The sequence below is a fragment of the Vombatus ursinus genome, unplaced genomic scaffold (assembly GCF_900497805.2).
Source record: "Vombatus ursinus unplaced genomic scaffold, bare-nosed wombat genome assembly UNPS02014344.1, whole genome shotgun sequence".
Classification (NCBI taxonomy): Eukaryota; Metazoa; Chordata; class Mammalia; order Diprotodontia; family Vombatidae; genus Vombatus; species Vombatus ursinus.
Genome location: NW_020954122.1, coordinates 256,312 through 270,447, shown reverse-complemented (window position 1 = coordinate 270,447; position 14,136 = coordinate 256,312). Strand labels below are relative to the sequence as shown.

General features: G+C 48.1%; 1 protein-coding gene across 7 annotated transcripts; it reads left to right on the top strand.

The window, feature by feature from the left end:
- The first annotated feature begins 1,223 nt into the window (after positions 1-1,223).
- On the top strand, positions 1,224-12,639 carry KLK8 (kallikrein related peptidase 8). Of its 7 annotated transcripts, none has more exons than XM_027860971.1 (6): positions 1,224-1,330; positions 1,660-1,790; positions 2,220-2,379; positions 3,214-3,470; positions 10,588-10,721; positions 12,391-12,639. In XM_027860971.1, exons 2-6 carry the CDS (start codon positions 1,712-1,714, stop codon positions 12,541-12,543), a joined length of 783 nt encoding a protein of 260 aa, XP_027716772.1. In that variant the 5' UTR covers positions 1,224-1,330; positions 1,660-1,711; the 3' UTR covers positions 12,544-12,639. The 7 variants fall into 7 exon arrangements, with proteins under 7 accessions (XP_027716772.1, XP_027716776.1, XP_027716775.1 ...); XM_027860975.1 differs by having other exon boundaries at positions 1,225-1,330; positions 2,220-2,286; XM_027860974.1 differs by having other exon boundaries at positions 1,225-1,330; positions 2,220-2,346.
- The last annotated feature ends 1,497 nt before the right edge of the window (positions 12,640-14,136 follow it).

Genomic DNA, 14,136 nt, shown 5'->3' with positions numbered 1-14,136 from the left:
TAGAAAGCAACAAAGCAAGAAGGAAAAGGTATCAAACAGAGAAGCTTTTCCCCTTCTCTTCCTGCTTGGAGGCAGCCTGGTCTAGTAGAAACAGCAGTGTCGAGGGAGACATGAGGCATTACTCCGCCACTTACGGCATGTGCTTAGATAAATGACTAGATAAATCACTCTCTGGACCTGTTTCTTCCTCAGTAAAATTGGGGGGGGGGGTGACTAGATCAGGAATTCTTCACCGTGTGTGTGTGTGTGTGTGTGCGTGTGTGTGATAGACCCCTTTGGTAGTCTGGTAAAGCCCTTTCCCAGAAAAAAAAAATGGAGGAAATGCTACATTTTACTTAGAGGTTGGTGAAAATAAAGATGCATTTCCCCCCTATTCAAGACCACGCATACCCTGAAACCCACCCACTTACCGCTAGACCCCAGGTTAAGGATTTGAGGACCAGATGATCTCTAAGCACTCTTTGCGTTAACCCTACCCGACTGCTACACAATAGATTCCCGCCCCCTCTCTGCCCCTTACTGAATTTGGCTCAGAGGCAGCGGGTGTGGTGGGGAAAAACCCCGGAACTGGGCCCCAAGAAGCCTGGCTTTTTCCCAAACAGACTATGTGACCTGGGGAGTCACTTTACCTAGGTGAACCCTGCTCATCTTCTCTGCTGAACACAGATATGTGGTGACGGAAGGTGGGGAGAGTATATGGCAATGGGGTAGACGGAGATCTCTAAGCACTCTGTCGGAGCTGATATCCTCTGTTCCATGAATCCTTAACTCCTGTGAGTGCCGTCGCGAGATGTCCAGAACCTACTCCGCCCAGTCGCTGCGTCTGAAGGAGAGGAAAGGGAAACCCGGTCATGGCGCCTCCCAAACCAGCCGTCCCGGATCACTCCACCCGCCACTCCTGGGACACAGGTCCCCGGGACTTGTCACCCGCCCCCGCTCCTTAATCTCACTGCTCCAAGGTCTGACAGCAGCCGGCAGTCCTTCCCTCGGGACCCGGGTGTCAGATCACGCAGCTGCAGCCTCCTTCAGGGATGGAGGTATCAACTCCAGCCCCAGCCCTCTTAGGGACCCAAGAGTCCTGATTCCCAGTGCCTCTGATATAACCAGGCTTCTGGGTTCCAGCTCCCTAGGAAGCGACTGTCTTGCAAGAAGAGGCGGGGCGGGGCGAGGAGGGGCAGGGCGGTTCCGGGGACGCCTCCTTTAAAGGCTCTGGCCCAAGGAGTTGGTGACATCTGGGGACCAAGGCACCTGAAGCATCATAGGAGTCCTAAGGGGGGAACCAGCCAGGAGCCTGAGACCAGAACTACCCCCCGCCGGAGGAGTCCCTAAGGTGAGAAAGCCAAGACTGACCGGCCCCCAGCTCTCCCTTCAGGGGTTCAGGGGAGCAGGCCTCTTTATAGGGACCTAGGCATCCTTCCCTCCCCTCCACGTCAGGCGCCAGACATTCAGGCCTTTAATTCCCAAACCACCGTCCCCACAGGGATCAGGGCATCCTGTCTCCTACTCCACTCCGAGATCGGGTCACCCTGATTATCTAGTTCATGGCCCTTCCCCCCCCCCCCCGCCCCCCCCCCCCCCCCCCCCATACCCAAGTCCTTCACTTCAGGGGTAGATGTCTGGAACTCTGTCCCTGCCCCTTCCCTGCTCTCTTCCCTCCAGCGTTAGTCCCCAGCTGACCTTCCCCCCACTGCCCAGCCCAGTAGGCCCTGCCATGGGACCCTCTTCAGGCTCCTGCAGCCACACCTGGAATCGCTGGGCCTTCCTCCCACTGCTACTGACCACCTGTGCAGGTGAGGTGGGGGGAGGGGATTCCAGCATGCGGGAAACATAACCAGAGTGTGCCTTCCTTGTGCTTCTGAGGCTATGTGGGGAGGTGCAGGAATAGATTTGAACACTGAAAAAAAAAAAGTGAGGGAACATGTGGGAAGAGGGGCTAGTTTGGGAGGATTTGAGGGACTGGGGGAGGTTATGGCCCTTTCTGAGAGCCCATTGGAGTGTGTGAATGCCTGTGGAGATGCAGAGGATTGGGAATGTTTTTGAGTGGCTATAGAAGTGTGGTACACACAGAGTGGGTCAGTCTTGGTATGGGACGTGGATGAAAGAAGAGTGTAAGTGTAGATTGTTGGGGTATCATAGGAAGAAATTTCTGCCTGTATTCTTACCCACTCCTTCTTCCTGCAGGGTAGCTTAGTAACCCTCCCCTTCGCTTGCTATTTCAGGGCCTCTCATGGCAGAGGACTCCAGGGTGCTGGGGGCGCAGCCCTGTGAACCTCATTCCCAGCCCTGGCAAGTTGGCTTGTTCCAGGGCGTGCGGTTTCTCTGTGGGGGGGTCCTGGTGGCCCCTCGGTGGGTTCTCACAGCAGCCCACTGTCAAAAACCGTGAGCCTGATACTTGGGTCCCTAAGGGAGCAGGGCCTGGGGAGAAAAATACCTGGGTCCCTAGGGAGGGGGTAGAGACTGGGCAAAACTTATCCATAGGCTGGTCTCTATCTCATTGTCTGGTGCCTCAAGGCATGAGGATGGGGGCACTTCTGCTCATCTTCCTAGATTAAATACTTCACTGCAGTAGTGGGGGAGGAAGATCCTGTGTCCTCCAGTGGGGGCTCTGTCCTCTTGTGAGTGGCTACTTCACTGGGGAAGGTGGGAAGAGACACTGGCTCTTTGAAGGACAGGCTTATCAGCTCTGGGTGTCTCTGTACCTGAGCATTTCTTTGTGCCTTCATGCTGCTGTGGGAATGACTTGCTGAAAGGGGTAGCCTGTATTTTGGAGGCTGAGTCCCAGAAGGGCCAGCAGCAGGAATCCTGGTTATGTGGGTCCTCAGGGGTATGGGTTGGATTTATAGTTAGGTAGATCTGAGGTGGCAGGGGCTAGGTGCCCAGGAGGCAGAGGATGGGAGGCAGGGGGAACCAAGGGGGCTGGAGTACAGAAGCTGGTGTCTCTCAGTGGGGTGGGGACTGAGCAACTAAACACCTTGCTCCTTAGGGGGTGGGGCCTGAGGACCTGCATATCTGTGTCTCTGTTGGGGAGAGGCTCAGTTATCTTGATTCCTGAGACGGCTTGAGGCTGGAGGGCTAGATACCTGAATTTCAGATGAGGGCAGAATAAAGGCACAAGGTTCTCAAATGGGAAGGGAAAGAATACCAGAGTCCCTGAAGGGTGGGTGCTGGAAGCATTGATCCCTGGGTCATACAATCTTTCCCCACCCCCACCAGGAAGTTCACAGTCCACCTGGGAGAGCACAGCCTGCAGAACCCAGACGGTTCTGAGCAAGAGATCAAGGTGGCTCGATCCGTCTCACATCCTTGCCACAATGAATCCAATAGAAACAGCCATGACCTGATGCTGCTCAGACTTCAGAAACCAGCCAGTGTGAACAACAAAGTGAAGCCCATTAGACTTCCCTCTCGCTGCCCTCAGCCTAACCAGAAATGCACTGTGTCGGGTTGGGGTACCACCACCAGCCCCCGAGGTACTTCTCCAGGAGGAGGGATAATAGGTTAAGAGTTAGAGCTGAAAAGAGGCCCTCCAAAGTCATGTCCTCCAATCCCTTCATTTTACAAAAGAGGAAACTGAGGCACCCAAAGGGCAAATGTCTTGTCCAAAGCCAAACAGCTAAGAAGTACAGGAACCAGGATTCAAATCCAAATCAGTCCCCTCTAAACACAGAGCCCTTTCCGATGTGTGGTGCCCATACGTGGTGCTGCTGGGACAGAACAGGGAGATCCTAAGGCAGAATAGTGGGAACGCTTTGGCCAAAAGATCAAGCAAGGCTACCAAGGTGTGAAGGTTCTGGATTCTTCTGGATTTTAGTCTGGAAAACATAGAATGTTCCACCACAGAGGGCCCTTGGTAAATAGAACATTGAAAATGGAAGATACTGCATCAGAGCTAGAATAAGCCTTAGAACATAGAACTTATAGAATATAGATAATCAGAACCAGGTAAACCTTCAGAACAGACAATGGCAGAATATGAAGGGACAGTTCTAAGTCCGTTCCCATCAAAACTTTTCAGAATAATACTAAAATAGTTTAATTTCTAGTATGGTTAATATAGCTATAACCCACATAAGCAAAAGCTCTTGTGGGAGGTCTTTGATAATTTTAGAGTGTACAGGGATCCTGATATGGAAAAGTTTGAGAACTGTCGATCTCCAGGGGTGGGGAACCTGCGGCCTCGAGGCCACATGTGACCTTCTAGGTTCTTTGGTGCAGCCCTTTGACTGAGTCCAAGTTTTACAGAACAAATCCTTTGTTCTGTAAAGTTTGGACTCAGTCAAAGGGCGGAACTTGAAGACCCAGAGAGCCACATGTGGCCTCGAGGCTGCAGGTTCCCCACCCCTGATTAGTCCAACACCCTTATTTTAAATATTAGGAAACTTGGACCTAGGGAGGGAAATGACTTCCTCAAGATCATAACAGAAAAGATAAATAAACCAGAGATTCTCCTTCCCTCTCTTCTTCTCTTTCCTTCCTTCCTCCCTCCCTTCCTTCCTCCTTTCTTTCCCTTCTTTCCTCCCTCCCTCCCTTTCTTCTCTTCCTTCCTTCTGCCCTTTCTTCTTTCTTTCTTCCTTCTTTCATCCTTCCTTTCTTCTTTCTTTCCTCCTTCTTTCTCTTTTTTTTTTGTCCCTCCCTCCCTTCCTTGCCTTAGGCACTTTGGGGAAGAGAGAAAAAGTCCTCACAGTCTCAATGGGGCAGTAAGGCTGACACATCTGGAAGAGCATTGTAGTCAAGAGATGTCGGGTTTTGAAGTTGGGCAGAACTCCTTGGGGTCCAATCCCATCTCTGATAAATACCTTGAGGCCATTGACAGGTCACTTACCATCTCATGCTCCCGGCTTTCTGAGATACTAAATTACAAGTGAGCTGTTACTCTGCATTTGTGGAGAGAGTTTCTACACTAGTATTTCTTTACAAGATGAAATCACAGGTAGGGACTTGAGAAGCCCCTGTCGGTGTTACTGTTGTTGTCATTGTTGAGTCATGTCTGACTCTATGTGACTCCATGGATGTTGTCCATGGAGTTTTCTTGGCAAAGATACTGGAATGGTTTGCCATTTCCTTCTCCAGTGTGTCTCGATTTTACAGATGAGAAACTGAGGCACATAGGAGGTTAAGTGACTTGCCCAGGGTCACACAGTTAGTCAGTGTCTGAGGCCACATTTGAACTCAGGTCCTTCTGACTCCAAGCCCAGCTCTATCCACTTCGCCACCTAGCTGCCTCAAAAAACCCTAGTAGTGTATAACCAAATGAGAAATGAGATCATGCAGGCTCCTCAGGGCAGTAGGAGTTCATCCAAATAATATATGAAGTCACAACATTTATATAGCCCTTTGCGAGGGTAAAGAGGAGAAGCCCCATATAGTAGACTGAATGCTGGGCTTGGAATCCTGGAGGACTGACTTCAGATATTTCTTCTGCTGCTTACCAGCTATGTGACTCTGGGAAAATCACTCAACCTTTCTGAACTTCAGGCAAGTCTCTAAATCTAAACTTAGAAAGAATGGACCAGGAAGGAGGGAGTAATCATCCTGAGAAAATCATTGATCCTTAACATGTTGACATCTTGCTTGCTTGATCCCCATGACCCAGTTTGATCTTCTCAACAATTTTGGGTTGTAGGCAATGCATTATTTGTACTTTGCAGCAGAGAAAACTGAGGTTCACAAAATGATTTTTCATACAGCTAGTAAGGGGCAGCTAGGTGGCACAGTAGATAGAGCTCCGGCCTTGGAGTCAGGAGGACCTGAGTTCAAATCCAGCCTCAGACACTTGACCCTTACTAGCTGTGTGACCCTGGGCAAGTCATTTAATCCCAATTGCCTAGCCAAAAAGCAAAACAAAAAAAAAAATACAGCTAGTAAGTGACAGAGTCAGGACTCCAAACCACATCTGTTGACTTCAATTCATTCATTCACATAGTGTCTACTGTGTGTCAATCACTGGGTTAGGGAATACAGCAACAAAAATGACACTTTTCCCACTATACATCTCAGACACTGACTAGCTGTGTGAGCCTGGGCAAGTCACTTCACCTTTATTTGCCTCAGTTTCCTAAGCTGTGAAATGGGATAATAATAGAACCTCCTACCCAGAGTTGTCGTGAGGATCAAATGTGATAATATTTATAAAGTGCCTTGGAAATATTAAAGCACTATGTAAATGATAGCTATTATTATTATTGTTGTTGTTGTTATATTGTCCTATATCCTGATGCAAATGAGACTTGAGTTGGCTCCTGTAGAATAAGTCAAGAAGAGCTTCAACATTTCGAAGTAATTAAAAATAAGCGTGATAGAATTGGGGATTGGTGGGAGCTAGCTTTAGTATAAATGGGGTCATGGGTCAGGACTCTAAATCTCTCACTAATCTTAAATGATGGGCTGAAGCTCACAAGGCAAAATTTTATAGGGATGTCAAGTCTTTTTTATGATCCTTTCCATTCTATTTTTTCTCTTTTTTAAAAAATTTATTTAGTATTTCATTTTTTCACAGTTACATTTAAAAACAATTTTTAACATTCATTTTTAAAACTTTGAGTTCCAAATTCTCTCCCTCCCTCCCATTGAGCAGGTGAGCAACTCAATATAGGTTATACATGTGTAGTCATGCAAAACATTTCCATAACAGTCATGTTGTGAAAGAAAACATAGAGCAAAAAAAAAAAAAAAAACCCTCCAGGAAAACAAAGTAAAAAAAAAAAAAGCATGCTTCAATCTATATTCAGCCTAAGTGTCAACTCTTAATCCAGCCTCAGACACTTACTAGCTGTGTGATCCTAGGCAAGTCACTTAATCCTGTTTGCCTTAGTTCCTCATCTGTAAAATGAGCTGGAGAAAGAAATGGCAAATCCTTCCAGTATCTCTGCCAAAAAAGCCCCAAATGGAATCACAGAGAGTCGGATACGACTAATTGACTAAACAATGACAATAAAGTCTTGGATTTGGTTAAACACACTTACACACTCACACACACTCACACACACACACACACACACACACACACACACATGAATATGAGTGAGCACAGACAACCACCACCCTAAACAAATCATTGAGGGAATGGTAGGTTTTTAATGTCAGAAGAGGCCTCAGCAGCAGCCAATACTAACCTAAAGGAGGACAAGTGGTGGGTTGTTCAGTCTCTCCTGGAGGACTTCAAGTCCTTATGAGGCCACCCATCCAACTCTAGGACGCCTCTAATTTGGGGGAATTTCTTCCAGATATTGAGTTTGAATCTATCCTCTGACAGAACAAGCCAAACTCCTCCTCTCTGTCACTGCTTTTCACATATGAATGCCCTCTGCCACATCAATGTCCTCCTAAAATGTGGTGCCTAGAACTGAAACTAGATGTGTTCTGGCTTGGGAAAAAAAAATGAGTTCATTGGTACCATCACCTCCTATTCCTAGAAGAGTCTCTCTTAATGGGGTTAGAAATCATGTTATTCTTTTCAGCCACCATATTGAACTTGAACTAGCCTCTCTTCTCCTCTTGCCTGGATCTTTTTTTATCCAAATTGCTGTCTAGCCATGACTTCCCCACTTTATATAGCAACACTGACTTTTTTGAACCCCAAGACTTTATGTTTAATTGTAGTAACCTTCATTTTCTTTCTTTCTTTCTTTTTTTTGGTGAAGCAATTTGGGTTAAATGACTTACCTAGGGTCACACAGCTAGCAAATATCATGCGTCTGAGGCCAGATTTGAACTCAGGTCCTTCTGACTCTAGGACCAGTGCTCTATCCACTTTGCCACCTAGCTGCCCTGTAACCTTCATTTTCTTTATACCCTTTTACAGGTTGAGACCTGGAGTCAGGAAGACCTGAGTTCAAATCTGGCCTCAGACATTTACTAGCTGTGTGAGCCTGGGAAAGTCATTTAACCATTGCTTGCCTCAGTTTCTTGACTCATAAAAATGGGGATGATAATAGCATATACTTCCCAGGGTTGTTGTGACAATAAAATTAGATAAAATTAGTAAAATGTTTTGCAAACCTTATATGTTTATGATGATGATGATTAGGGATATTAATAATAACAGCTAAGATTTACATAGCACTTATATGCTAGGGTAATGTGCTAAGTGCTTTATAATTATTACTTTATTTGGTCCTCAAAACAATCCTGTGAGGTAATGCTATTATTATCTTCATTTTACAGTTGAGGAAATTGAGGCAAAGAGAGATTAAGTGCCTTGCTTAGGGCCACAGTTAGTAAGTGTCTGAGACCAGATTTAAAATCAGGTCTTTCTGATTCCAGTTCCAGTACTCTCTTCACTGTGCCACCTAGCTGCCTTAGTAGTAGTAGTAGGAGTAGTAGGAGTAGTAGTAGTAGTAGTAGTAAATAATAGGTGACAGTTATTAGTAGTAGGTGGTAGTGGTTGTTGTTGTTAGTAGAAGGGGTGATGATGGTAGTAGTAGCAGCTGCTGCAGCAGTATTTAGCCACATGTCTTGACTTATAAAGCTTTTTGACATTTTGATAGCATCATCCAGTGTTTCAGACAATCCCTCCCAACTTGGTGTTATCTGCAAATTGTGGTGAGTATATACTAGGGAAGGCATAGGTAGACCACATTTTATGTGGAGAGCTAGTGCCTACTTAGTCTTTGAGTCCAAAGAGAATCAACAGTGTGAATTAGTCCAAAAGGTTCATTGGATCTTAGGATGCCTGGAGAGTAGCCAGGTGTCCAGCAGGTTGAGGGAGGCCTTGCAAGCCCACCGAATTCTTCTCTGGTCACTCCCCTTCTTGTATGTGCTATTCTGGGGAGACATATTTTAGGAAGGATATCAAAATTCTGGAGCAGATCCAGAGGAGGGTAACCAGGACAGGGAAGGGGCTTGGAAACAGGGAATAAGGGGAATGACTGAAGAAGCAGGAGTGTTTAGGCTGGAGAAGAAAACAACAACAACATGAAGTTTGGGTGTGAGGAGGGGGAGGGGAGAGGGGACACACTGTCTGTCCTTGAGTCTCTGAAGGGTTATCATATGGAAGGGAAATTCGATTCGCTCTTTTTGGGCTCAGAGGCAGAACTAGAAACAGCAAGCAGTTTCAAAGAGGGCAGATTTCAGCTTGAGTGAAGGGAGAGTGCTGAGCACAGTCCCTGGACCAGAGCAGGCACGTAATAAATGCTTGTGAACTAATTATTAGAACAATGAATAACCTAATGATGTAATGGACTTATCAGGGAGGGACCTTTCCATCCTGAATGTTTTCTGGAAGAGGCTGGAGTGACTTGAAGAGTGTGTAAGAGAGATAGTGAGGAAGAAAAAAAGGAGAGAAGAGAAAAACATGGAAAGAGTGGAGCAGAGATTGGAAAAGAGAGGAGAGGGGAAGAGAGGAGGGGAGAAAAAAAGGGGAGAGGGTAAGAGGATGGACTAGGGGAAAGAAAAAGAGGAGAAGAGGTGGAGGAGAGAAGGGGAGGACAGGAGGAGAGGGTAAGAGGAGGGAAGAGGAGAAAGGAAGGGAGGTGAGGAGACAAGGGGAAGGAAAGAGAAAGGGGGGTGAAGGAGGGGAGGGGAGGGGAGGCGAGGAGAGGAGAGGAGAACTGCTCCAGTGTTAGAGAAAGCTAATATACAGAAGGTGTGGATAGAAGTAGTAACAGAGGTAGAAAGAGGCAAGGAGAGCCCGAGGTGAAGAGTCTGTGGGTCAGAGGATTCTTCCAAAGTTCTAGAATTTTCCAGATGAGGCTCGGCAGTCACTTCTCTGTATTGAGAAATCAAGATAGAGGGCTGGGGGGAGTATAAAAGAATGATTTTGTAAAGTGTCGGGATCATAAGCTCTTCTACCACAGAGCAGAAGATGCTCCTATTCAGGAAATGGTCCCTATTAGCAGACTTTCCTTCTATTTATTTACCGTATTTTGGAGGGAGAATAAGAATGTTCAGGTTCCATCCCCAAGCTCTGCCCTTCAGCCCTATTATCTTTATTTAGAGAGATCTCAAATCTTCAAATTGTGTTAAAACACACACACACACACACACACACACACACACACAAAACCTTGTTTAGTTGTTTCTTCTTTCCCTTCTGCATTTTGACCTTCCATCTGGCCTGTATTCCTCATGAGAGAATAAACCATTTTATTAAGATTTTCCACCAAATGTTTTTAAATGTTCAGTTTTATGTTTATTATGTTTCTTTTTTCCTGAATCAATTTTAATTCCATCTTTATTGAACTGGGAGACTCCTTTATTTCTCTTATTGAACTTATGAAAATGCATTGAACATTCTTGAAGCCAGTCCAAGTTTGCTTTTAGGGATCTTGATTTTCTTGTTATTTTCTTTCCTTCTGAGTTCTTTTACTCCATACTATGCATTCACGAATTGGAGCCTTTTAACAATTACATTTACCCATTGCTTCAATTGTTCTCCCTGCTCCCCCCTCCCCCAATATAGATAAGGAAAGCTAAGGACTGGAAAGGGTGGAAGTTTGCCATGTCTTCATTCATCAAGCTAGTTGACTAAAGAATTGCACTTTACAAGAGCAGTGAAGTTTCCAGCTGCAAATCTTTCAAATTTTGCAGCTACAAATTTGTGAGTTTTCTCATCACTAATAAACTTTCTCTTCCCACCCCCAACCCCAGAGAACTTTCCTGACACCCTGTACTGTGCAGAACTGTACATCTGGCCCCAGGATCTCTGTGAGCAGGCCTACCCAGGCAAGATTTCGGATGGCATGGTGTGTGCAGGAGACAGCAACGGTGTGGACACCTGTCAGGTCAGGGCTCACAGGGAAGAAGTCGGTGGTGGGGGTGGTGACACTGGGGCTGGATGAAGGGACTTGGGGGAGCATAGAAACATAGCACCATGGTGCAGCGGAAGGAGTCTTTGCTTGGATTCATAGGCCCTTACGAGCCTTTAGGCCAGCCTCCTCATTTTACAGATGAAGAAACTGAGGCCCAGACAGGTTTATTTCTTCCAGGTCACATAGATGGTAAGTGAACAACCACAGGATTTAAACCCAGGCCCTCTTACTGTAGATCAATGTTGTTTCCACTGTCTCACAACTATAGGATCTTGCCACTGGAAAGGACTTTGGAGATCACATCATCTTTTTTTTTTTTTTTTTTGGTTGCTTGTTTGTTTAGCTGTTTTTCAGTTGTGTCTGACTCTTCATGACCCCATTTGGTGTTTTCTTGGCAGAGATACTGGAGTGGTTTGCCATTTCTTTTTCTAGCTCATTTTACAGATGAGGAAACTGAGGCAAACAGGTTAAGTGACTTGCCCAGGGTCACACAGCTAGTGTGTGAACTCAGAAAGATAAGTCTTCCTGACTCCAAGCCCTGCACTTTATCCAATGCACCACTTGGTCATTTTCCACATGTGGAAACAGGCTCACGGACCAGGCCAGACTTGGGAGGGGGAGGGAATCGATGATCATTGTGAGTTAGTGGCAGGACCTGGGATTTGAACCCAAGGCTTCTGATTACAAATTTCTACCTCTTCCTACTAAAACATACCTCTTCCAAAAGACCTGGGCTCAAATCCAGGGATCTGGTCCTCACCATCTGTGTTATTTTAGTCTGGCCATTGTCCTTGTCTGGGCCTCAGTGTTCTCATCTGTAAAATGAGAGGGTAGGGCTAGATGGTCTCTAAGGACCCTTCCAGTCATGATCATATGATTTGGAGAGAAGAGTGTTTTACATAGCTCAGGACAAGAGAAGGTCAGGGAGTCTCCCTCCCCCCCATCTTGTTTAAAGGGCACATCTTCTGGGGACTGAAGAGACTTGGGAAGGCCTTTACAACGTGTCTGCATGTGGACTGGGGAGTCATTATTTCTTCTAACTAGAATTAAGGTCCTTTGGTTGCGGCCATTCCCTCTCTCCAAGGAGACAATGCCCTCTTCCCAATTGGCAGGGGCTGGGCCAATGTCTGGAAACCAAGGCTGGGCTCTCTAGGTGAAGTTAAACTGTAACAAACAGGATTCAAATGGGGGCAACGTCCTTTCCCCACTGGCTGAGGCATCCAGGTGGCAAAATTGATAGAGCACGGGGCTTGGAATCAGGAAGACAACTTCATGAGTTCAAACCCGGCCTCAGACACTACCCGGGTTAGATCCTGGGCAAGTCACTTAATCCTGTTTGTCTCAGTTTCCTCATCTGTAAAATGAGCAGGACAGGAAATGGCAAACCACTTCAGTATCTTTGCCAAGAAAACCCTAAGATAGGATCAGGGAGAGTCGGACACGACCAAGCAACAAGAAGAAGCGAGGGCAGTTGTCCGGCTTTCTGGGAAGAAAGAGGGATCTCGTCTGTTTCCTTGTCAAGGCCAAGGCCGGACTCTGGGAGCAAGCCACGCCTCTTACCGCCTTCCTAGCTCCCCCTCCCAATGATGACCCTCGGCCCATCGAGACTCAGGCTGTTTCCTGTCCTCACTCTCTCATTCAGGGTGACTCAGGGGGCCCTTTGGTGTGCGAGGGAGCTCTCCAGGGCATCACATCTTGGGGCGCAGATCCCTGTGGGAAAGCCGATAAGCCAGGAGTCTACACCAGTGTCTGCCGCTATACGGAGTGGATTAACAAGATCATCAAGGCTAACTGAGCCCCGCGCTGGGTGTGGGTCGGGGAGGAGGAAGAGGCGGTCCTTCTTCCTTAATAAAGAAGTAGCCCGGGCTGCGCTCCCGGTAGACTTGCTTACGCTCTGCTGCTAAGCGCGTGGTCCCTGGAAAGGCGGCGGGTTGGGCTGTGGCACAGCTCTGGGGCTCTCCAAGGAGGGCGTGCATAGCTCTCAATCTGGGGACTACCTTTTTTTGTCTCGCTATGATTCCTTCCTTGAAACTTGGCTTGGGTGGTCGGGACTGTGCGTGTGTGTCTGGATCTCTCCCTGTCTATGTCTTGTCTCTGTTCTTTCCTTCGGTCTTCCCTCTCCGTCTTTATCTCGCCACTCTCTTGTTTTTGTTTTTGTTTTTGTTCCCCCCCCCCCCTTTTTTTTCTTCTCTCGGTCTCAGTTCTCTCTCCCCCAGCACCTCTTTGCTGTCTGTCCGTTAGACACCATTCTCTGGGTTCTTCCCCAGTCTCTACATCTCTGACAGTCTCTGTTCTCTCTCGATGGTGCGGCCCTTCTGTGTCCGGTCTGTCATTCTCCCTTCTCTGCGTTGTCTCTCCCCCAGCGCCCCTTTGCTATTCGCCTGAAAGCCGCCCCCCCCTTCCCCCTCCCCTCCCCCTCCCCCTCCCCTTCCCCTTCCCCTTCCCCTTCCCCTTCCCCTTCCCTGTTCTCTGGGATCTCCTTTCTCTGTCTCTGACAGTTTTCTCCTTTTCCCCTGTCTTCAGGCCACCTGCCTCCCGCGGCTGGCGTCTGTGGGTATGGGAACGGTGCCCGGCCCCAGTGGCTCTTTGGTTCCGCTCCTGGCGGCAGCTCTTTCCCAATCCCTCCTGGGGCCAGGGCGGTGGGAGGCACGTCCTCTAGGGCGGTACTTCAGAGGCGGGTGGGCCCCAGAGGAGGGTGGGGCCCAGGGGAGGAGCCGAAGGGCAGTAGACAGAAGGCGCTCTCAAACAGATGGTAGGATGGATGCCCAGACGGCCAGTCAGGCAAATTGGTCCAGTCCTCCAGTCCGTCTGACCTTCACCTAAGCTTCACTCCAATCTGGAGTCCCAGGACACAGCTCGCGAACCCCGTTGCACCCTGGCCATGGTCTCCTGGGACTTGTCACCGCCTGGTCTCAGGCCTGCCCCAGCTCGCAGTTCCTGAGCAGTTCCCAGCTTTCGGCCCTCGTTCTCCCACTCGGAGTATTAGGCGTTCTGGGCCCGCCCCTAAACCCCGCCCTGCTCCCCAGTCCGCCCAACCTGGCGTTCTCTATCCTCCCCCAAGCGGTGCCCTGCCCATGCCAACGGCCTATCCCTGCTCACTCGGGCGTTCTGTTACCGCCCACCCTAACTTGTACACTTTCTTACTTTCCCAGTGCCCCCATAGCTCTCTATTTCCACCCTCCGTGTCTTTCCTCCACTCGTTTTGCCTCATGTCCCCAATACATCAAGTCATTCCCTCCCTGCCAGATTCTCCCCTCCAGGCTGGACCTTGTCCCCCATTCCCACTCACACTTTGCTCAGGCGGCCTAACCCCGCTCCCAAACCATGTCCTTACCCGACTTCTCCCTAGTCCCCTTCCTTGAATTCCTAGCTTTTAGTCTTGCGACCA